Source organism: Leptosomus discolor, chromosome 7 (genome assembly GCF_034619465.1).
Source record: "Leptosomus discolor isolate bLepDis1 chromosome 7, bLepDis1.hap2, whole genome shotgun sequence".
In the NCBI taxonomy this organism is placed as follows: Eukaryota; Metazoa; Chordata; class Aves; order Leptosomiformes; family Leptosomidae; genus Leptosomus; species Leptosomus discolor.
In genome coordinates, this window is record NC_141397.1 from 48,232,521 (window position 1) to 48,258,519 (window position 25,999).

General features: G+C 41.4%; 1 protein-coding gene across 1 annotated transcript in view; it reads right to left on the bottom strand.

Annotated features, from left to right (window-relative positions):
• The window catches only part of PID1 (phosphotyrosine interaction domain containing 1), an 87,505-nt gene that overhangs the window by 53,464 nt on the left and 8,042 nt on the right, over positions 1-25,999 (bottom strand). Inside the window, exon 2 of the mRNA XM_086468207.1 lies at positions 1,004-1,150. Within this exon, the coding sequence (XP_086324333.1) occupies positions 1,004-1,138 (135 nt within the window). The 5' untranslated portion in view covers positions 1,139-1,150. The remainder of the gene's footprint in view (positions 1-1,003; positions 1,151-25,999) is intronic.

The window sequence follows — 25,999 nt, forward strand, 5'->3', positions numbered from 1 at the left end:
CTTCCAACCCCATCTCGCTCACTTCAGATTCTCCAACAACAAAGGGTGTGTGCACGCACCTGTGTGTATAACGCTGGCAGGGGAGCAGGTTAGGACATTTAATTGCACTTTGGACCTTATCTAGTACAGGTAGCATCAGGCAACAGCTCTTCTAGAGCTGGCTCTTTACAGAGAAGTGGAGGCTGAAGCCCAGTTCTCTGCATTTTCACTAAGACCCTCAACGGCAGGTGGATACTCCCTACAACTGACAGCCAGGGTGGATGAAGGCAACTTGACTGCCAAGCCTCGACTGCTAGCACAGGCCAAACTGGTACCCCATTCAGTCTGCAAGGCTAGGTGAGCTCTGCAACCAAGGAACATGGCTGCAACAGAAGATGCAAACAGAGCAGGTTCATTTGCTATTTTTATATGGTTTCTTACCACAGAAGAACACACTTGAAGCTCTTAAGCCATTAAACTTTAAAGAAGAACTTTTTCAGAAGCTGTTCTTTGATGTAACTGGGCAAGTTCATCTTGTTGCTTAGCCAAATCAAGATCTAAGTCTCCTCCCCATCCCTTTTTCCCTTTCTTAAAAAATAGTAACAACAAACCAAGCAAAGTAACCTTGAGCTTTAAACTGCAACCCTATTTCAGTAGGTATATACCTCTGTTAATACAGATTGCTAAATGCAAAGACACAGAACCTCCCATCTCAGCACCAGCACTTACAGAAACAAGGGCAGTGTTTGCAATGAGCAATGTTCATCACAGGCTTTGAGAAATCCTCCACTATTGACATTGTGTCACACAACCCAAATCTTTTTTACCTGAAGCCCAAAATTTCTGATCAGAAATGCCTAGTGACTTTTTTGATTTACAAACTTTATACTAATAGTAGCAGTTTCTGGCGTTTCCAGAACAACAACAATGACCACATTGGTTGCTTTGGGCTCTTTAGACTCCTCACACATTCATGGGACACATCTACAGTGGTCTTGTTCCTTAAGTTTATACTCCAGAGTACCTTGCATCCAGTGTGAGTCCGCGTCTTCATGAGGGGAGTTGTGGTGCACAGCTCAATGGCTTCTGGTTCATGGAAGATCACTGTTGGGAGGGGCTCTTTCCGAAGAGTTAGGACATTCAACTTAGTCTTTAACATGGTCTGAAAGTGCTAAACATAGAAAGAAAAGTAGTTATTCCAGTTCTAGTGCAGAAAAACAGGAGTTAACAGTTGGACATGTCTGCGTGTTTCACTTGCTGTTCAGTGCCTTGGAATATTCCATGGGGAGAGCTAACAAATTTTATAGTTTCGGACAGTGAACATTCGTTATGACTCTTAGCACTATGGAGACTGCTTTTAATTAAAAAAGATACACACAGACAAAATGAAAGGATTCATTAGAATCCACGTATGTCCCAAAAAGAATCTAAATTCAACCTTTCATTGCTCCCAGGCATATTATAAAACTGTTCATAGACCCAGTTCCTCTAGTAATGACCATATGGAGGGAAGAACAGGGGATCAATGAGCATTCAGAGAACTATGGATTCATCCATTCTTGTTTTCTTTCCTCTCTACTCAAATCTCATCCCATTGACCTTTGTAGATGTTACCATTCCCACTGAGATGAATGTCTCATTGGTTTGCCTTCAGCAGGTGAATTTTAAATTGTCTTCCTTTGTAAGCAATAGTTCTTCCAGTCTCCAATGTAAATGCCACTACTGGTACTAACAAATAGATGTCATTCAAAAATTGTCATTGCTATAACAGACAAGAAATAACTCCCCAGGCTGGGATGAAGAACTATCCAAGTGGACAGTAAGGTCACTGCATGAAAAGTTTCTCAGCAATTCCTTAGAGTGAATAAAGCCAATCCTTGAAACATTTCCAAATTAATTTTGTGGAACGAGGGGAGTCAGAGAATTTTTTCAATGTTTAGATGTTTCTTTGAACCAATCACTTGAGAAACCGAACATATTTGCTTGCTACTACGTATCTAAGGGGGAAAACATGCAGATATGAAGTAAACCAATGTAGTATTCACAGCTAGTAATATACTTCAGCACCGTCTAAAGAAATATGCATTTATTAAAGCTTCACAACTTGACTCTTACAAATCAGTAGTTATTAGATGTATGTGCAATGACTCCAGACTACTTTCATCAAAACAAAACTATTTGTTCTGACCTTTGATGGGAGATTCTTAACTTGTTTTGCAGTCACCCCTTTCCTCAGCCTCCCCTTCACCTCTGCAGGGCAGATAAACATTACAGGGTCTGGCTTGCAGAAAGGGAGATGCTAAGTGATTTCCCAAAACCGTACAAGAATTCTCTATCAGAGCCAGAAAAATCAACTCAGGTCCTTGCTTTTCAGTCCTGTGCTTTAGGTGGGGAGAGCACCTATTAAACGTTTTATTTATACACAGGGGATGAATCAGCTATTTCAATACTATGCTGTTTTCATATGGATCTTGATGGATTCGAGTATTCCACTGAAAAGTCATGAGAATTTCTTGGAAATAAACTCCCTACTTAATTCATAAATACTTTATCATTAGCTAACTAAATGCCAGTTAATACACTTCTAAAACAGTTTAACCCTTAGCTCATCAGTGTTTAGGTCTCATAATTGTTACAATACTAGATCTATAGCACCCTAAACATTGTCATAAGCATATTCAAGGCATAAACAATAACTATCTTTGAAAATAGTACATGTTTTCCTCCCTCACACATGAAGTTACAGCCTGTTAAAGCAATACTTTAGGGCCTTCATGCTGTTTGTGCAAGCATTCAAGTTCCCGTCCCTGTGAAGAAATCTACTCATTTTTCATCTGGCTTATATTACACGTTATCCCACTCACTTTCCCAAACACAGCCCCAGCAAAAGAGTAGTCCATTGAAGATAATTATACATTTAAGAATATTCTTTGACACATGTTTCTGAAGATAAAAGACCTCTTTGCCAGCCGAGATTACTAAACTTACTGAGAAAACCTATTTCATTTTACCTTTCAGTTCTGATCAACAGGGTTTCCTAGGCTTCTCTGGTGAAGTTGTTAGCAAAGGCTAAACCAGCTGTGACAAAGGTAAAGCAAGCTCAAAGTTTGAGATCCTGAGTTTGAAGGTGCACTGCTGATTGCCAACTGCAGCACTAGGCTTGCTGATCCCATTAACTAACTGCTGTCTACTACAACTGTAGTCCTCTCTATTAGCTTGACTTGCTTTTACAAACAGGCTCTGGGTCTACTAACTTGCTACAGAGGTTGTATGTCTGGAGGAGAAAACACGCAGAAGGGAGAAGAGAGAGAAAACATGCTGTGTGCATGGAGATTCCCGCCTGTGACCGGCACCTTTTCAAGCACAGGGAAATGCTGTCTCCAAGGTCATCTGCTGCCTTGTGCATGCAGGAGATGGGAAAGAAAGGCAGAGGTGGAAAACTTACCTAAATATATTTTTAACCTGAAGTTGTATTATTTTGCTAGTGGGCCAATTGGATCAAGCCAGAGATAATGGTTGTGAAATGCCACGTTGAAGCAGATCCTATCCTAGCATTTATCTTCTCTCTGACTGTGTGCTGAAAGATCTTCATTTCCATAGATGATCTGTTTACAGGGGTTCTCAAATAAAGAACAGTGCTTCCATTAGATACCAAGTAGATGAAAAAACTCCATTTAGCCCCTCTGAGTACCAAGCTTGGACCTCCAAAATGGTTCTCTGCTAGCATCTTTATCAATTTCAGTGGGACTACTGACAGAGAGAACACAGTATGACCAAAATGAGGAAAACTATGACAATGATCTACTTTTTCATGTTGTAACAACTACATATACAGTCTTAAACAAGGAAAAGACTACTCTCTGTCTTACAAAGACAATTCAATACTTGTATGAGCAGCAAGTCGGACAGGTTGGGTGCCAAAAACACTAGAGCACAATTGGCAGCAAAGAGATAATTAGTTGCCAGAGAAGTGCAGGACAGATTGGGGGTGGACACAGAAATAGCTTTTGCTTTGGACTGTATGGCTAGTGCAGACAATGCTGCGGTCCCTGCACACAGGTCATATGATGGCTGCCATAAGAAAAATCAAGGCTTTACCAGGAGACATTACGCAGTGAGCCCCCAAATAAGAAATTTAAACACAGGCCTAACTTTTACTATGTGAGCAGTCCCAGTAAAGCACACGTGGGTAGTCAATGGGATTATTCATGTGCTTTAAGCCAAGAACAGGATAAAGTGCTTCGCTAAACCCACTCCTTAGTTTCCACTCCAAACTGGCATCTCCTGCAGAAACTGTTGGCAAATGCTGACCTATAACAGTTGCCAATGTATTTTTTGAGAAGAGGCATTAGCTCTCCACTGCTGTGAACCCAGAATATTTCTTTAAAGTGCTTTAAGTTCACAAAGTTCTTGAAAAGCATCACTTTGGCAATTCAGTGAATAAAGGTTCAGGAAACATTACACCATTCACATTTCATGTGCCAGAACCACTAGGTTCATTTGGTAGCTCTTATACTGAAAAATCATCAAAAGAATATATTCTTAACTGGCATGACTATGGCTAAATATATATGGCTATAACAGCTCAAAACTGCACATTATTCATCCTTCACCCATTTAGATGGTGTTACCGATACAGACTTCACATTTGAAAGAAATGCAAGGAGCCACATACCAGTAAGAAACTGGCAGCAAGCCTTAAAATTCCTTGAGCAAACAAAATACCTTAATTGCCAAAGAAACGATCAGAGCTGTAATTAGCATTGTATTTTCCTATTTGATGAATGTGAAATCATTCAGAGTAGAATTTAAGTAAAGACCCTAATAACATTGTAAAATTATCTTAATACAAAACCATAGTTTTGCTTAGTCAAGGATTCAAGTTCCATTATTTTCTTTTGCTTAGTTTACCAGTCTTAATGTATATAGTATGTATATGTATCCTTTCCCCCTATAGAACAAAACTGAAGGGTGTGTAACTGGTAGCTTAAACCCATAGCAGTCCAAGACTGTCACTATGGAGGTACAATATATACCTGGCTCCTTGGTGTCCTTCAAAGTGCTCCCTATTTCAGTGAAAACCCTGTCATCACTAACCCTCTTAGCTACAGGTTAATTGAATATAAGAACCAATAACTTCTAAATTGTTGTCAATATATGTTTTGTTATCAGCTCAATAGTCAAACATTAGCTTTAGATTAACTATTTCACAAAATGCAATTAGCAAATTTTAGGTGCTATGTATTTAGTTCAAGCACAATTTCTGTTGCTGTTAAAACTAAAAATTAACAGCATTTGGATTTTAGTTTAGTTTGCCAACAAAAATACAGTCACTTCCACAATGTGGGCCAAACGTCTTGGAGAAAACAAGTGTGACTCCATAAAATTAAACGTGCCTTGGAGGAGAAAAGTATGCACTGACAATTTGCAGTGATAATGCTTAACACTCCCGCACAGCTCTTCATCTTCAGGTCTTAACCAAACAGTCACTGCTGCTCAAAATATTGCCTGGGCCTAGTAGATATTTTCATTTTCATGATGGAAATAAAACAAAGAGTCAAATTCAATACACCTAAGAAAAGCTTATATATTGGATGTGAATATAAAAATAAATGTCAAGAAAGAGGGGACTGTAACTCATTGTAATCTGTAATCCAGCAACAGGGGATAAGCAAAACGAACACAGTTTACAAACTAACCAGGTTGCAACATAGTGAACGTAAGAGTTTTCTGCACCTGAAAGCCTCAGCCCTCCAGCAGAATTTGATTACCGACATATCCAGTCTGTAGATACAGGACTCCACTCTCTTACTTGTGGTCAGAGATGACAACACATAGTCCTTCAGCAATACGGTTACACCATCAGTGACATGAGCACAGCTGTGACCCAAGGACCACCTCACCCCAAGCCTCTAGCTTTTTGGCAAGAAAAGAATACTGATACACATGAAAACTGATCCATTTCAAGGCTTTGTTTTGTTTAAAGCAAATGCTATACAGTACAGATAAATGTCACATCTGATGCATTTCTTGTTAAACATATTTGCAAATACAGTTTAAACACTTTCCCCTTCCCCATACTAAACTTCACTGTGCTGTATTTATTTATCCTCTACTAGCAGTTCATGTAAACGTTGTACTGAACGCTACAATAAAACCCTCTACAGAGGGGATGGAAGCATTTATCAAAGTCAAAATCATCCCATCAGCAGGCTGCCCTGTAACACAAAACTGACTGGCACGCACAAATCCAAGATCACATCACAACTCTTTATACTCAAGCAGAAACCTTCCTGAAACCAATCCAGCCCCAGATTTCTGGTTATTAAGAACATACCTCATCTAGCATGTTGAGAACTATATTTTGCTAGCCTCTCAAATCAAATCCATTCAATCTCTTTCAGGTAACAGATGCTATTTAGGTGAAAAAGCAGATAATTATGTCTGAATGTACATCTCTCAAACACAAAGAAATGGCAACAGGCACGAGGGTAAGGCAGACTTGTCTGCAGGCACCTTGTGACACATTCTGGAAGTAGAGGAGCTTGGGCAGGCCCATGGCACATCTTGGTGCGACTCAGTGTGCTGAGGGCATGGCACCCCCAAGGATCTTTGGGCAAAGCATCTGGGAAATGTCATGGCACACAAAAAGACAAGGAAAAAAAAAAAAAACACCACCACAAATTTTGCCACCCCTCCACATACCCAACACCATCCTGCATGGTTGCACACTAGAAATTGAAGCAGCGCATGCCACCATTTCCCCTTCACACGCGCCTGCTCCTACCACCCCTCCACCAGATAGCATAGAAGAGAGATGTGGGCAGCGGGGAGCATTCTGGCACAGAGAAAAGTAATCTGCATTGCCAGGGGAAGCTCAAATCTGTATGACTGGACACCAAGCAGAACACAGCATCAAAGCAAGCAAGGCACGAGACTGGGAAAGGGAAAGGAAAGCACCAGAGGCGCAGCACCTGGCATGCTGCAAGCAATGCTGCCTTGCTGCCAGGCAAGGAGACCCTCCTGGACTCCTCCTGCCATTACTGAACATAACAAGGAAGTCAAGGACAAAGGTCTTATGGAAAAACCTACAATATACTGAAAAAATGGACAGGTGATAGGAAGGGGGACACAGGACTGCAGATAGAAAAGCAGGACAAGGACACGAGGAACTTTTTTAGGATGGCAAACCCAGCAGCAGTGTACAGTATGGAAGAAACAAAAACTCAGCAAACATGCTACTGGATCTTTGCATGCAAGCACCAAGAGTTATTCCATCTCACTCAGTTTCTTGGGGAATTTTCTTTTTCCTAGAGTAATAAGACATATCTCTTAAAAACACACAACTATCAAGATTTCATAAATAAAACTTGCACTCCCTATTGATAGCTCTGATCACACAGCTGCCTGTGTGATGATGCTCACATTGCCTTGTTTTCTTACAACTTTAAAGAATTTCTGTTTCCTCGCAATTTAATTCACGTGAAACATTTTGTTCTCAGACCCTGTGTACTTTGAGTTTGCTCTGGCTGGATGCCTCCATTCTGTTGCCAAGCTTATGCGATCCCAATCAGCAGGATCGCTGCCCAAACAAAACACAATCCCAGATACAAACACCCTCCAAACTGCAGGGAACTTCAGAGCCAGATGAGAATTTCATGACTGATCCTCTAACATCTCTCTACACTCAGCCAAAATAATCCCCCAACCTAAGCAAATCTAAATATATAGGATATTTAGAGACTAAGTTCCCAGTTCAGCCATAATTGCTCAAAACCTGAAGTCCCACTATAGAGATCCTCATCAGAGTAGGAAGGAGTCAATATTTCAGAACACTCACAATCATGAAAATAAAATAAGACCTCCCTAAAACGTCAGTGGGGGAGGTAAGAGAAGTCACAGTACTACTATAAAAAGTTCTTTGATCGGTGTCTACATTAGAGTATCTAAATTCCCAGTCCATTATTTCAGTGGAAATTAGGCATGTGGATGGAAGATGAGCATCTAAATATGTCTGTTTGGATTTGGGCTTTTACAGTTTATTATTTACTGCTGACTGTTAAACATATTTTGAAATGAGTCGTAGTTTCTAATGCCTGGTGTTCACGACATATTTTATACAAGAACAACATTTTTTAAGCATCAATAGAAATACAGCATAGTGACTTTCACCAATGCATCAGCTGAGCTGCTTTCATAAATAACTGCTTCTCAAACTTTTGGTCCCAGAAATCTCTGTTAACTCTCAAATTGTAATAACTTTGTCACAACTGAACTAGCTCTCACACCACCCAAACCCAATTAACAGATAGCTGTGTGGTGTACTTTATTAAATGCAATCATTGTAAATAAAATTTACACTTGCAGTAACAACTCTGCCTTTTTCTTCCATCCCATCGCTGATGATCTTGGTCTTCAAACTACATTCAGAAGTTCAGCAAGCAAAACCAGCCTGGGAATCACAGCTCCATTACACAGCACCGAAGGAAAATAAAATCATTCCCGTTAGCTGCTGTTCATCTCATCACTAACAGCCCCAAAAGCACAGCGTCCTTGTGCAAGCCTGAAATTTTAAACTAGATTACAATTTCAAAAGTACCAGCATGCCAGAATTTCTCTGTGCAAGCAGAGGTATTTATCAGTCCAAGCATTTTTCAGGACAAATGGCAGTCAAAATACAAGCCCAAGACAAGAAAAGTAGTTAAAAAATAAATAAATAAATGAATTTAAAAAGGGGAAGAGTGGAAATAGATTAAAGAATAGGAGCTGACAAGAAAAGAAAGAACAAAATAGGACATGCAGCAGCAAAGATATGTCAAGTTCATTGCAGCAGCATAGATATGTCAAGTTCATTCACTTTGATTTCGAGCTGACCCCTTAGCTGCTTTCCAACATATTTTTCCCCTAACATGAGTTTCCAGTAGATGTATTATTTGGTGTAGTTGGCCTAATATTAAAACAATGGAGTCCTGCAGCATGAAGGTGGCTGTTGCTTTTTCAATTTGCTCTTGGAGGCTTTCCAATAATTTCTATGTCAGAGGATGCTTTAAAAAGTTCTTTCTCCTCACTCTGTGCCTGGCAGGGCAAGCCCATCTCATACAATACCTGCCAGACAGCCACTGCATTCCCCAGTACAGCCCTTTTGAAAGACCAATTTCACTCTCTCACTCTTCTCCTTTGGGTTTTTGGGTTTGGGGTTGTTTTTTTTTTTTTCAATAAATCAATAACTTGTTAAGCAGTTATGTAGTTCAGTGACGTCTGTCTTGCGTTTCTAAGGCTTGTTCTCTGAGACAGGGATATGGACTGGATGACATAGACGCCTGCTACAAACAGGTAATTTGCCCTGCTACAAACAGGTAATACCTTATGTATTTGTTAAATATAAAGCAAATGAACTTTTGGTCTAAAGAATTCTTGCATTTACAGATACAAGACAATAAGAATCCATTCCTTCCTCTAAAGCCATCCATTTTATCACTGACTCCTTTGATGCTAATTTACAGCACTGCCTTTTCAAGGTCTGAAACATCCCCAGGATTTAACCCCAGCAGTCCTGAGGGTCTCTGAGAGGGTGTCCTCTTACTTCCCATGGACACAAGCCATCTCCAAGTGAACAGACCGTTTTCTTCAGCAAGTCAGCCATTTTAGAAAGCCTCCATCAGGGTGCATCACCTGCAAATCTTGCAGAGGGCAAAGAACAAAGCCTGGTGCCTTTAACATTCCCTCTTTCCACACATGCCCATGAGCATTATCAGTACATGCTCCAGAGCATCCCCAAGGCAACCATGTCTGGCCAGCACTGCTGTCCCATCATATGCACCTTCCCAAGGAGACTTCCCCAGCCCTAACTACACTTACGGGCATTTCATCTCCTGCAATGTTACTCCTTTCATGCCTCCATCAGCAAATTATTCATCATGGGATGCCAGGATTTATGGCTATACAGACCTTTGAGTAGATGATGCAGAATAGAGACAAAATTTGGGTCACACTGCAGTGCAAATGCATAGCCCCTATCCCCAGAGGGCCTTGTCACTTGTTAAAGCTGTGAATAAGAGTAGTGCACCAGAAAGCCTACATCAGGAATAAGGGAGTCTACAGAAAGTGATCAGAAATAGACTTCTACAAAGTGTCTCATTAATTCAGCAAAGCTTTAGAGCTGGGTAATTGACAGGATTTGCACCAAGAAATCTTTACAAAAGAAAATCAAACCAACTCATTTACATTCCTGTTTCTCCTTCAACTACCCTACTGGTTAAGCTGAGCTAAAACAGCCAGATGCAAAATTACTCTGCTTCTTCCAGTGCATAATGAGTCAAGTAAAGTGGCTGAGGATGGTGCTTTCCTTTGCTGGGGCTAACCTATGGCACTCACAGACAGGATAGCCCTCTCACGTCCCTGCCCTCCACATATAAAGGTGAAATCTGCATGGCATTTTCAAGGTTTTTCAAAAACAGTCTTTTCTGATGTTTCTATTTTTCTGATTTTCAAAGGATGAGTCCATAGCGCTCGACAAGAAGGTAAATGAAGCTTCTGAGTTCTCACAGCACCCAATACTCAGAAACTCTAGCTTCTCTGTAAAACCTCAGTTTTTTCTTCTTTACTTGTCAGCAAAGTTCAGATAATTTTGCAGAAGCTTAACTAATCCCTTGGCTGAGTATTAAGTTTTAAAATGCTAGTAATTATACACATATATACATATCTACGTTCTTAGAACAAAGAGCAGGGGGGGACACTAACAAAAAAAGCAAATCTCTCCTGAAAAGAAATAAAATATGCACCATGAGATTCAACCAGATGCCCTTATCCCCCGAAGGCATGGTTAATATACTATCTGCCAGTACATATGGGACCAATTAAAAAGAGCTAACTCCTCACACAGGCACCACAGCGTCACTCTGGAGGAATCCACAATTGATTAAACAAACTCAAGTAATTCCATTCTGGAAACACGTGCTCATTCATAACCAAATCCCATACGCCATGAAAAAGACACCCCTGCTTCCACAGAAATCTGTGGCAAAACAAAACTGAAGTTCCACAGGAACAGAGCTACCCTAGTCTTTACTGCCACTTTACATGTGCTACCACATGCACCTACATGAAGAATTATTGCTACTTTTTAGCGTAGTAAGTAAATTTCTATTTCAGTTTTATAATTCAAAATCGCCAATGAAATGAAGTGCATCAAATGACGGAAATATTAAACGGAAATAAATGTTTAACTAAAGAAAACAGAAGAGCCCAAAGCTAACCAAATGTTTCCTTCCAGAAAGACCAGCAGAATTGGAAGACTTCAGGCCTATACAAGAACCATCATTCAACCTCTTTACATTGTGAAAGCTATTTCCTCTTTTTCCAGTAATTATACTCTCACTTTTGTCCAATCTGCTCCAAACTTTGTTAGACACAGGAATGACTTGCAAGTTTTCCACACAGAAAACAGCTGCAGAATAAACAATCCTGCAGAGCAACAAAAAAAGAATATACTCATTCTCAGTACAGCTTCAGCTTTCTTCCCACCTCCATTGATTGCTCACCACCTTAAACACCATTCATTCTCAGCCACTTTACAACTTAAATAATTTTGCATTGAAAAAAATCAGTTAATTATGAATCTGCAAGTTTTGGCTCAACTTTAAGAAATGAAGTTGCAGAAGAAACAGGAACGTAAAAGGAGGGGGGGCGTGTTAATTATTATTATTATTGAATGTTTCTTGGTGCAAACCCTGTCAATTATTACAAACAATATTTTAACACTCTTCAGCATTAGGGGAAACGAAATAATATAGAACACCAACATCCAGGGAAAAGGGCCTGAGCTGTTAAAGCCCTGAACTTCTCTAGATGCAGAGCTAATGTATATTCCTGTAATACAACACAATGGAAGTATTCTAAATACCCATGACATTTACAGTCTCCAGTGTACCTGTGTTGGGCAGCTAGTTAAATAGATGTGAAAGAACCAACAAAACTAAATTAACTGCCTGACCAGCATTTCCCTACTGTCTTCTTCCTTTTCCCACATTCAATTTAATTTAGAAGCATTACTGATATAGTTATTTCAGCATCCCTCAAAGCACATAAAGCTGTAATTCTACAGGAGATGTTAATAAGGTGGTTTTTATCAAACTTGATGCATCTGAAATCTAAATTATTTACCCTGAAAGAGAAGGGAGTGAAAGAATTTATGGGCCTCCGATAAAATAGTAAAGTATTGAATCTTGTGAATACAAATTAGTCATTCCTCTGGGGGAAAAAAGTTTCAAGACAAATATTTCTTTTAATCAAAAAAGGCATGTATTTGGCTGAAAAAAAATCACACAACTGTGATGCAAAATGTTTGAACAGCTTCACAAATTCAGTCCTCTATAACAAGACGGCTAAAATTTCCACTTGCACAACTGCCACCATCACAAATAAATAATTGTCAAAATAAATCCAGTAGATTACCATGCAAAAATGTGTCTTCTACAGCTTAATCTTGCAATAATGCTTTTTATAGCATGTCTCTCTGCCCAGATTTGCACCTTTTGTTATTTGCATTCTAACCACTAAGCACAAGGGTTATCAGTCTTATAATTCTTTTTTTTTATACTTTAAATTCTTCACGCTGCAGCCCTAGCAATGGTTTCTCAACTGTGCTTATCTAAGCTATTTGCATACGTAATGCCCATAGAGCTCTTTCAAAAAAAATCTCCAAGCCAAACTAAGTGATGTCAACGACAGTAATCAGGCAAAAAGAAGAAAGGGAAAAAAAAAAAAAAAGGGGGGGGGGGAAGCCCAGTTCTGAACATTTACTGATACATTTACTGATATGGTAGTAACCAGGTAAACTGCAAATATCAGGCAGATGGATGCATGCACGCAAGTATTTAATGTGAATCTCCAATGACACTTCTGTATGGGTCAGCCCCAATTCTGCAATGGAAGAAGAATCCACAGAAGACTTTTCAAAGGAAACTGTCAAGTTTCCTGGCCTCTTCCACAAATAGAATCATAGAATATATTGGGTTGGAAGGGACCTCTAAAGGTCGTGTAGTCCAACCCCCCTACAATAAGCAGAGACATCTATAACTAGGTCAGGTTGCTCAGAGCCCCATTAAGCCTGACCTTGAATGTCTCCAGAGGTGGGGCTTCCACTGCCTCTCTGGGCAACCTGTCCCAGTGATTCACCACCTTTATATTAAAGAACATTTTCCTAATGTCCAACCCAAATCTACCCTTTTCTAGCTTAAACCCTTACCTCTCGACTAATTGCTACAAATCCTTGTGAACAGTTCTTCCCCTGCCTTCTTATAGGCCCCTTTCAGGTATTGGAAGGCCGCTATAAGGTCTCCCCAGGGCCTTCTCTTCTCCAGACTGAACCACCCCAACTCTCTCAGCCTGTCTTCAGAGGAGAGGTGCTCCAGCCCTCTGATCATTTTCATGAAGGTCCGGGGAGACCTTCTAGCAGCCTTCCAGTGCGTAAAGGGAGCCTACAGGAAAGGCTGGGAGGGACTCTTTGTCAGGGAGTGTGGTGATAGGACAAGGGATAACAGTTTCAAACTGAAAAAGGGGAGATTTAGATTAGATATTAGGAAGTTCTTTACTGTGAGGGTGGTGAGGCACCGGAACAGGTTGTCTAGAGCAGCTGTGGCTGCCCCCTCCCTGGCAGTGTTCAAGGCCAGGCTGGATGGGGCTTTGAGCAATCTGGTCTAGTGGAAGGTGTCCCTGCCCATGGCAGCGGGGGTTGGAGCTAAATGATCTTTACAGTCCGTTCCAACCCAAACCATTTTATGATTCTATGATTTTGAGAGGGAACTTTAATTCCGCATCAGTTAATCAATGCTAGTTCTCGTCCAACATACCAACCTTTAATCCAACTACATTATTTTCAGTCTTACATGGCTTTAGGAACAGAAGGTATTCTTGTTTGATTTTTATTCAGTTTTGTATCCCAGGTTCTCTGCCTGACAGTAGAAAAGCCTCTGAAATAAAATCAGTCAAGTTTTGCATGCACAGCTATTTGCACCAGCCAATTCTACAGTTTTACAAGACAATTGGCTAGATGAACATCTGTCTCCTCCATTTTGAGCAACTGATGAGTGCAGGAGACCTTTGATCATTCAACAAAGCTGGGTACAATCCAGCAACCACCATAACTGAAGTGTTCCAAGTTTTGCTTTTTGCAGTCTTTAAGCACTGATTGTGTATCATGTGCATCTCAGTGTCATCCACACCACAAGAACAATAGGGAAAATTTGATGTTGAAGAGCTACAGCATCTCCCTGCAGAAAACAGGAACAGAAACTACCGACATTTTTCTGTTATTCAAGCCAGGCAAGTGTATGCAATAGTTATCCATAAAGGATGACCATGGGTTTTGACTATGGCACAATGAAAAAAAAAAATAAAAATGACAAGTGCATCTGCTTAAACACTGATTTCTAAAAAGAATTCATTTGCAACAATGAAGTTTAGAAATCATTTGAAAAACATGATATTCCATGCAGCGCTTCATCACTAGTATAAAGATTAAAAGGGAACCAGCTTCAACCAGCACATGAAACAGGGCCATGGTTATAATCTATTTTCCCTGTAGCATCGGTAGAAAAGTGATTAGTTCCAACTCCTGCCCTATGACATGAGCACTTCCACTTTCATGTTTTATCACCATTATAGTTAGAAATTAACAGGCTCTGGTGGCTATCACTGATATTCCCAACCCGGCAGAGTAAAGCCGTTCCTGAAGCAGATTTGGGATTGCCTTTTCTGCTTGCATAGTACACAAATCACAAATGCAGTTTACTGTGAAGCTGCCAGTATTTAATAGTGTCTAATGGTGCGGTATATATCCAAGTGGGAAAAGGGCACAAGCATCTACCTAGAGAACAAATTAGTTCACTAGCTCCAGTGCAGTTTCCCTCCTTGTCTTCCTCCCTGAATGTGTGCTGCTGTGTTGGAGAATGGGAGTAACATGCAGCTTGTGGGCTATTTATTTGCTGCAATACGAACTCAAATAAGATGATTCTGGGGAAGAAACAGGAGACAGTTCTGAAAACAGGGTAAGTAACAAATACACCATTGAAGAAATCACACACACACAGGATGCAGGGCTAAACCTCAGTGGTGACTTAGCAGACTTACCTACTGCAACCCATGCCACCTGGCCTAGGCTGCATAAAACACTCCCAGGGTGTTGCTGCCCTGTAGTAGGTTAGAGTGTAGCTAGCCCGACTGCCCGCCATGGCTGCTTCATCACCATCATCATCAATTGTCACAGAGCGTGGCTCTCTCCATTTCTTTAGCTGTACGTGTGCATGCACAGCAGAAGGAACAAGCAATACAAGGCTCATTTTTCCCCAGCCCATTCAATTTGGAAGAGATTCTTCTCCAGTTCAGCACATGAAGTGCGCTGGCTTCAGCCTCTTTTCTGTTTGGCACACAATCAAACCATATTTAGAGGAAATCCAATTCTTCCATAAAAATTGCATCTCAATAAATTGTGTCTTACTTCTCTTCCCTATCCATGTTCAAAGGGAAAGAGCACTGCATGGCTTCCAAAGCCATACCCATCTGAACGTTGCTTTCCATCTGTACATGTTTCACTTTCAAAACTGCACTCAGCATGAAAAAAAGCAAAGCAAAGAAACAAGGTTGTCTTACCGGATTATATTCACTTAATAATCATAAGCAATTTCTCAGCAAAGTCCTCCAGGCACAGTTTTAATGTTAAAGCAATTCTTGCTTCATTTTAACCGTCCACTGATGCAGAGCTGATAGCCCAGCTCATTAAAAAGTACAAGGCACTATTTCAAGAAATGCCATAATTTATCGGGCAGAGTTTAGTCACGCTCCATGCAGCAGCCTGGATGCACAACACCAACTGCCTCTGACACTTCCTGAATCCAGCTCTGAAGTCTCTTGGTTTTGGGCTCAGCTGCCCATGATGCTTGAAGTCACACGGCAAAGCTTCCTGCTGCAGCGATAAACACATCATCTTCTACCTGCAGTCCTTCAAGAGGCTTAGCTACATTTCAAAATCCATGAATCCCACTTGAGTGACACCACTTCCTCAGGTTAAGCATTTGCACACATTTAATCAGCTATATACAATCATTATGGGAAGGATGGTTGGAAAGAAGACAAATATTGCAACCGCTTTTTTTAAACTTTATGTTTACATAGCACAAAAAGTCACACATTAATTTGATTAAGGGCTTGAGTCTCAAACAGTGACAGAGCTCTCCGTTTTTGGTGCTGGACATCGGTTGTTGGTCAGTTGATTTGATATCCCAGTGACTAGATCCCATACCTTGGCCATGCAAATTATAACATGTAAAGCAAGGAATCGTCACCTGGGATGAGGTTCAATCTAGCCCCCAAATTACTCTTTTGAGGGACTGTGTTTCACTTCTCACAAGTACTCCTCAATAAATAAGGGATAACTTTGGACTCACTTAAGACGGGAATGTACCACCTCTCCTACCCATCGGTACGCAGCCTTCCAAGAAAACAGGGATCAGAATAAAGTGGTAAGCTCTTCCCAAGCCCTCATTAGGAAGCTGTGTATTTACATACAACATATTGGCAGCCAAGTGACAATTCCATCAGGAAGCTCAGGTGGTGACTCTGCTAAACTAGATGCTACAGCCAAGCGAGACACTGCAGATCCAGAATACCTTCCTGATCCACACGGTCTCTGCAAACATCACACTGCCCTGCTTAAGGCTTCGTGTTTCTTTCTGGAATAAAATCTTAGTTTTAAACTAAAGCCTACTAGAAGAGGATTAGCCACCCTTAAAAAATACTTAACAACCTCTTTGCTTGTTATCGAGTGGCCCATACATATGCCAGATGAGCACTGTAGATGATGATAATGCATTAAATAAACACTTCTGTTTAAAATCCATAAGCCTACTTATGACTAGTTTGAGACATACAAATGTCTACAGCTTATTCAGTTCAAGAACCCTCTGCTCTTAAAGTGTCCGTTCGGCAGCTCTGCCAGATACTGTTTCACAATACTACAGGCTCACTTATTCGTAAACAAATCATTAACATTCTTGACATAAATCCATAGCGTAGAACAAATCCCAGCTATGATGGTGTTTTACTACATTTGCTGTGCCCATCATGAATGGGAGTTCTGTTTTCACCAAAAAAACACCCTCAACAAATAAAAGGCAAATTATTCTCTGCGAGAAAACCGCCAGGATGAAATGCCTATACACAGATTACAAACTAATTATCAAGTTCATATAGTAATAAACCTGGCATTCAGTTAGTGAAATGGGCTGCCACAATTTATGCAAGAAATTCTCTTGCTAGAACTCTAAAAACCTCTGAAGTAAAATATGCCATTACAGACTTCAAAAGTTTCCTTAGCTAGAAGGGAAACACATCCCCATTTCTCCACACATGGGCACAAGAATCATCTGAAAAGACCCTTCTACATCCCTTCAGCGTTCACTTTATTGTTTATTTACAGCCCTGGACCACAGGGTTTCAGCCAAGCCCCAAAATGGTCAAAGCCCATTTTTAAACATATACATCACAGCTTAAATTAGACTAATTAAAATGAATGGAATAGCTTAACATATGCGTCAGCATCAGGCTGCTTATTCTCTCTGAATATAACCTGCATAGATGGCAGCACAGAGCAATAGTTTAAATAAGTGTTTCCATAAAAAACACAGTCCACACTTAAAACTTCTGCAGCTACCCCAAACGGCTCCAGCACACAGGCAGCATCCCCCACACTGAGGGACATGGGGGGCACGGTAGGACATGGTAGGACAGGGCTTTCCACCCGGGGCTGGTCCATAGCAGGGTGGATGCTCCCACAGCACCTCCCAGGACAGACCACGCATCCTCACATGGCATCCAGCCACCAGCAGCAGCCAGCTGCCAGCAAAGCTTCAGAAATCACAGGGTTAAATCCCCTACCCTTAGTTCACTAATGTCTTCCTTGCCATATTTAAAGAATTAAACGCCTCCCTGAATAGCCATATTTAAGTAATTAAAAAAAAAAAAGAAAAGAGAGCGAAAGATATTTAAACTTTCTATTGATGCTCTTGGCAGATGAGAAATACGCTTGCAAGAGCTGGACTTCTCCCTGGACTGATAAACATAAAGCAGACTGCCTTCTGTGCCGGCTGCCAGCTCAATCCAGGGAATAAAAGATGTTTTCAATTCCGGAAAAGATACATGTGCATTGAAACATTGAATACTTAGCAAGGCCCCAGTCCTTCAAGAAATCAGACCCTTACTTCCCATGCAGTGCACAAGCCTGTGGGCACCGGTGGCTGCTCACAGTAAGTAAAAATACGCATACGGCTGAAGTTTTGCAGAAACAAGACCCTTGTTATTGTAAATACGTGCACACTTTCATAGCAATTACACTACAGTATTTATTAGGGGCATGTCCCCTCTTTTTATTATTTTGATTGGCACAGCTTTTCCATTTACAGCTTGTTTTAATTGCAGTTTTGTGATAATTACACTGCAGCACACTCATGTATGAACACATACAGCATGAGTAGCTGACGGTCTTTAGGTCTGACCTGCTGAGGGGTGTTCTGCAACTCAGGAGATCAAGTTTACAGGATCTAGTTATGGGACTCACTCTCTAACAGACCTTCAAAAACATTCCAAATCGATTTTTGTCGAATGCTACTGAAGAACCATTGGGGTTGTCTAGCCTGGCTTTTGGTACCACAGAGGTCACCATCCCTAACAGTTCTTGCTTTCACCCACGATCTCCCAAAGTTGTAACATATCTGTTAGTACAGAAACCATCATGGCTGAAAGAATGCAAGGGGTGAATAAATCTAAGAATCTTCTAATTTTCCCCCAGGTTTTCTGAGCATCTCAGAATCGCAGTTTTAGATGCTGTCTACAACAGTAACAGATAAATTCAACTTTAAAAAAGCAACAACAATTTAAGGCAGAAAATAACATGTAATCGCATTTCTATAGAAAATGATGCATTACAGAAATCCCAGACTATGAGGGTCAGGCTAAAGCGATACATGATTTGAGAGAAGCCAAACAGCTCCATCAGGAATCAGCAAGGAAATCAGGCAAGTTAAGCAGTTTTTTGCAGTATGATACAACAGCAAAATGACAGGGAAACCTTAGTGCCAGGACACCCAAGAAAATGGCCACCTGGGAAGCACCCAGCTAGGGAATACACACCACACAGCGTTGCTGAGCTTTTGTGAGCGGTGGCCAGGAGAGGGCAAGAGTGAAAACAACCAGGTAATACTGGAGAAGTCATAGGGAAAAGGGTACTCACAATCTGGAATAATTTCATCCTCCCGAGTCACCATCTGGGTACCTCGTGGGACTTGCAGGGCAGCTTGCTAAGAGGAAGCAATGCCAGTGAAATACTGGACGCAGTGTCAAAAGCCCCTACGTTGGCCCACGGAGAACTGCATCTGGCAAAGCCAGAAGGCAACCACAAAACCCCTGCGTTAACGGAGAGACTGAGCAGAAATCCTGAGGATATACGTGCCACCTTTGATTTCTCATTTTCTGAAATATCGATATTGCCAACTCCAACTTTCCTTTGCTGACCAGTGACAGCATGAAAAACATCTTCTAAGCTCTGCAAACAAACAGCTGTACGTCGTCTGGTAGTGCTAACAGTTGTTCACTAACCAGGTTTAGAAGCCGAAATAAACACTACACTGTTGTTTCTAAAGGCAAAAGCGGGTCATCAAACCCCATCTGTCTCTGGCTGTGCTCTGAAACACATCTCACAGCAAACTCCCACTTGTGCTCGCACAATCATGTGTGGTGCACACCCCACACACAGTGCTGCAGGAGGTACACTGACCTACTCACTCATCTCCTTCAATACACTAATGCCAATTTTGCCCACTGATCTAGTTCTTAAAAAAAAAAAAAAAAAAAAGGAAAAAGCCCAAGGCACAACCCTCGGGCCCTGATCCAGCAGCAAAGCCATCAGTATTTTAACAGTGATTTCAAACAGGAGCAAAGCCAAGCTTGAATCCTCAGATTATCCTTTCCAAAATCCCAGCATCAGTGTTGTCAGAAGAAAAGAAAAGATCAAACCAGTTGGCTTAGATGGAATGTTATTTCTGTACCTATGTTTATTAACATTAGGTACATAAAACTGAGAAAAACTGAGGAAGTACTAGAAAAACACATAGTGCTGTTAACCACAATGGCAAACTAAAAATATGTACGAATCCTTTCCTTTGGCCAGGAAATATTTTCAAGCTGTTTCTTTTACTGCTACTCACTGGGTAGGAAATGCTTTTTAGACAGAAAAATATTTTCTTTTCCAGAAGACTCCATAAAATCCATGCACGGAGCACAGTGTACGTTCTGATGAGAATTAATTACTTGTTTACTGTGGTAGTTCAACACAGCTAATCCCCACACATTGTCTAAACAACTTATTTCCTCCGATAAGTCAAGAATGGCCAACAGAAACAAAACAGCTTGATTTTTAAAAAAAGAAGATGCAGAGCACTGGCAATGCATCTGCAAGCTGTAAAAAGCTGAAGAGTGACATTAGAGGATACAGGAGGATGTCCTTCGTGTACCTTTCAGTTTTTTCCAGTGAAGGTATTCCAGAATAAAATGTTACCAAATATAGTGAAATTGATACGTTCTAATATACAAAAATAATATCTCAAGCCCAGAGCTATTAATTCTTAAGAGCTGTAGTTTGTCATTATCATCTAGAAGTGAAGGATGGTTGTAAGGGTCGATTCCATTTCTCCCCAGTGACTAAATCACGTACTAGGCTAAATCATTTATTAATGTCAAAGGGTGACATTTTTCAATTAAGATAATCAGATTCTAGAGGCTCTGGCCATCTGAACCCTGTTTGTTCATACTCTTGCCAATTAAAAAAAAAAAAAAAAACAACCAACAAACCCAAAACACAAACACAAACAAAAAAAAAATAAAAAAAAAACATGACCAAAAAAACGCAAAAGGAAGCAGTCTGACAAACTGATTTTACTCAAACCGAGTACTAATTAATAACAATTTAGCATTCTAGCATTAATCCTACCACATATCTGTGGCTACATACCAAGAACAAATATTTATACCAGTAACCTCATGGTGTTAGGGGTTAACACAAGGTTAACAAGATATTAACCAAAACACACACATTAGAAACTGAAATCACCTTGCTCCCCATTGTAACTCTTCAGCTCCTTACGTGAGGACCCAGCCTTTGTCCATCCAGTATCTCAGCAGACAGATGCACAGCATCCAAGGTCCAGCTGCTCCAGGAGGAGAGGAAAGGGCAAAACAGCCAAGAGAGGAAAAACAAGGAAATGCTCACTTGCACAGCAAGGAAGTGGGCAGCCTCCCCACCATCCAAAGTGCCCTGCTGATCCTGTGCCAGGTCCGAAGGAGAACGACACATCCCTCCAGCACCAACTACTGCCCAGGAATGGAGATATATTCCAGATCTTTGTAAATACAACCCCTCTAAGTAACCATCCTGCACATTAGACCCTTCTACTGTGCACTTCCAGTGGAGTATCTATAATGTAAGTGCTGGTAGCAACGACCATTTTTTTATTAAGCTGTCTCACATCCACTGTTTAAAATAATTCTTTATATTGACCCACCGGCTTTAAAAAAATACACCACAAAGAACAACCACCACGCAGTGAAATTTAAGATAAGCTACACAGGGTAAAACTTCAAAATCCCACAACAGTCCAGTAAAATCAAGTCTGAGAAATAACACGGCATTGGACTAGGTGGTTCAGACATTACTAAGCACTGGCCAGACTCCACACGCTTTCTCTTTGTTTTATTTTACTTACAATTAGTTTGCAAGAGACAGTGATTAGCTGGAAAAAACATATTCCCGTTTGACATCCAGGTGTACAAAGCAGAGCAGCATTAAATACTTCCTAAAGCAAAGCCTGGATCTGTACACAAAGTGCAGTAAACCACCATGTGGGATAATCAGCCCCAGCAGTAAATCACCGCACAGTGTTTACAGCACAAACTCTCGCTATGGAGCCCGTTAGCTCCTGGTCAGATCTATCAAGGCAGGCAAGTAACTGAAGGCACTGAGTCACACAGAAGCCTCAGGCAGGCACTTGCCTCCAAACTCTCTTCCAAAGCCCTGTTCAGAGGCTGGACACATACAAACCACTGCAAACATGAGAATTTTACAGAGCACAAGACTACAGCCAGTTCTCTACGACAGCATGAGCTGCCAGTTCAACTCTCTGCTCTGCTGAAGATGTGGACTTCAGTGTCTCCATACCCTGTTTGTGCCCGTACACAGGAAGGATTAGAAGGGCCAAAGAGTGCGACAACAACGCTGAGTATTGTGGACCATCCAGGCAAAACAAATGGTGTTATTCTGGTGCAGACAGCTTCGCACCCTCTGTTCACCAGGGTAAGGTCACTGCACAGCAGAAAGGATCCAGTGCACAAAGTGACCTTGGCATTGCTGGCACTGTAATCACCTCCTTCCAGGTGGGAAAACTGATTACATTAAGGAGGTGATGATATGCTTGAAAGTCATTCCTCCACACCTCCGATAGATAGACAAGTTGTGCTGTGTCAGTTTGTTTCCATTGCAAAATAGTCGCCAAGACCCCTGGAGCAGTCCCCGCAGCCCTGCTCCCTCCCTGGCCAGCTGATCCCGCTGGCATTGTGAAGGGAGCCTTTACCTGGCCCTTTAGACGGAGAGTCTTAATAAAAGGGCTTTAATAAAACTCTATCTTAAATAAAAAACTGTACTGCTGCCTATTGACAGCTACTAACTGGGATGCTAAAAAGACTGTAACTTTTCTGGAAACTCTATTACACAGCCATAACCACTCTGTGTTGAAGGTTCTGCAGCACAGTTGCAATGATTAAGAGTGATTAACTTCATTATCTGACTCCTCAAACTCACAACATCACTTTATTACCAATATGGGAAGTCACATATGGCACTGATATGGCACTCTAAGGATTAGGTCATTTTAAAGCAAACGTTTCTGTCTGATTTTATGCATGTTTATACTGAGTTATAAAGCTCAGTAAGGAGACCAGATTTTAAAACCTCCCAGAAACCTGCTTAAAAATTTTTTAAAAAATTTTTTACATCACCAGATAGATTTTGGGGTAATGGGGAAGAATATGACTGCACTTTCTTGTCCAATGTATGAATCTGAGACTAAGAAAACGTTGGGAACAATGTTTTTTTCCCAGGATGAGGCAGACTGCTCTCTAACTTCAGCTGCTGGGTAAGAAACACTTTTCTGTTCCTGAGAAATGCTGGGGGGGGGAAGAAGAGTGGATATTTTAAACCCTTTGAAAAAACAAATATATCCAGTTTTCACAAGAAAATATGAAAATAAGAAATAGCCTTAGGGACAGACTGGATTCACAAATAAATACGATTTTCACCTGAAAACCAAAAATATTTGCTGAAGCTGTGAAGCTGGGTGGCAGGCTGCACACTGTGCCAGAAGGTGGCTGCAGTCACCATGGGGAACCGGGACCAACAGCCAGTGATGCTCTGAGACTGCTGCCAGGGCAGCCACCACAGCCCCGCACCGAGCCTGCTGCCAGGGACCTACCCACGCTCCCTTTTCCCCTCACAGAGGGGAGCAATCCTGTGACTGTAAGGCTCATTAATACTTCCATAAATATTTTGTAAAGCGGTTTTCCCCCAACCCCAAGCAAGCGGGCAGCAAGCTCTCAGCGTGACACAGACACTCCTCTGTCAGATACGTAGCAGCCCCTTCTCCAAAGATCATCAGGGCCCAGTCCCGAATGACTTCAATAACACACACTTTCCAAAAGGAGTCATACAGAAATGTTCAGTTCAGCTCTCTTAGACATTAAAACTTGTCACATATACCTACTCTTTAAAAAAAAAAAGGAAGAAAAAATCAGATAAGATTTGGACTCAACAACACATGAAACTTCTTCTTGATCAGAGTACAAGAAACACAGAGTAACTCCACTGGCATTAGCAATGGCACTTACGATTTATACCAATGTTCCCAAGATCTGAATTTGGACCAAAAAAAAAGACCCATATATAAATGGGGGCAAAGTTTACCCCGAAGTGAACAAAATGACATCTCTTTAGCCATTAATGGCTTCTGAAATTCTCTAACTTGATACAACATTAGTGATTTAAATGCCAAACCACATTCATTTCATTTGTCTTGGAAAGCTCCACATCCGCGTATGAACACCCTCAGACCATAAAAGATGAACGAAAGGTCAGGCTGTTACTTCCAGAACCAGTGCAGTAAACTTCAGAATAAACAAGGCACAGGCATTTCCCAAGTCAATGCTGCCCACTGCATGTGGCTATTTTCCTATTATCATGTAAAAAGCATGAATAAATTCTGATGTTGAGAAATAAAAATCCTAACCTGAAAAAACAATATAAATGCCCTCTGGAAATAATTTAACCCTACCAGAAGTGAGCTGTTTCAGTGCAAGGCTTCTGCAGACAGGGCTCCCAAGCTCTGCCTGACCCCAGACCGCTCACAGACCTCTCTGGCCCCCACCTGCCAACCTGCTCCTCCCTCCTCCAGAAGCTCTATGTCTCTACAAAGCATTGTACTTTGCTTTGTAGTCCAAATCTAAGGAGTCCAAATCCTCCTTAGATTCTGCCTTTCTGACAAACATCCCCAGATACCTTCACCTATACAGGCCTTGCTGCCCCACACACCTGGACTCCTGCTCTGACCTGCTGGAGCCCAATCCCACGCTCAGAAAACTGGTGGGAGCTTGTCTGACCATGGGTGTGAAATCCCCAAGCTACAGCTCTGGGATGTCTCTTTCCAGGTGAAGATCTTGCCATAACTCATTTCAGCTAGCACTTGCAGCTCACATTCTCTTCAAATGTGACTGTTTTCTTAAGGGAGATGAGATCCACCACTTCTGCAGCCTGAAACTTGTCAGCATTTTAAACATGAGAAGAATGTGGGAGAGTGGCTTCAGAAAAGGAACAATTAAGCAGGGACTAACTAGAACTTCAGCCAGAAGTGTCCTGAAGTGCCAGGGCCTTTCATCATCCTTGATTACTAAAGGCACTCATCTTATTCATTTAGACACTGCTCCCAGGCTCACCATGATGCACAGAAAGGCTGCCCTTCACCTCTACAGACCCTGAGGCAAGCCTGATATTTCTGATGGGGCTATTTCCTACAGCAGGCAGCCCCAGACCACACTGGACACCAGAAGAAAATTATCTGAATTCTGTCACTGTTAAGAAAAACAAAATCCCAAGTCTTTGCACGGGTGTAATTCCTTGGAAGCAAGTGTCCTGTTATCGAGCCAGGAGCTGCAGGATTGTGAAGGGGAGGTACAAGGACTCACATGCAACCTCAAAGCTACAGGAAAGAGAAAGAACCAAGTACTGCAACACTGATCTTCAGGAAAAGGCAACAGGCAGGACCTGCCTCAGCTCCTGTAGCCTTTCAAAGTGTGCAACTCTTCCTTCTATAGCAACTTTGTATTTTAGAGGTACAAGATTAAAAGGTTGACCTTTGAAAATGTTACCCATCCTAGCACCAAGCTTCAGGCTCTTTAATGAAAAAAAAAAAGAGCCTCTAAACACCAGGTCAAAACAAAACAGTCACTGATAGACAAATGCTTCCTGACATTCTATATAAACCATCGAAAAGTTATACTGCCATCTCGAACAGCAAGATAAAACTTAATGGATTCAAAGGCATGGAGACAAGACTGCATTCTTAAATCTGAGTGATTTAACACACATTTATCAAAGTGAGCTGTCCAGTCTTGTAGAAAGTAACATCCTTCCTGCAGACCCTGGCACAGATGCTCCACCAAAAAGCATGCAACAGAGAGGGCTCCGCTTACCTCATCATCCCAACCATGTACTCCAACAGGCAGCTTTGCTGGTGGCAGTGCTGCACAGCCTGGGGGGAGCCAGTGTCACAAATCCATAGGTCCCGGGCAGTCCAGCCCATGAAGGGGGCAGGCTCAGAGCCTGGGCCAACCCCTATAGCTTGTCCTCAGCTGAAGGATCACGGTGCTTCAG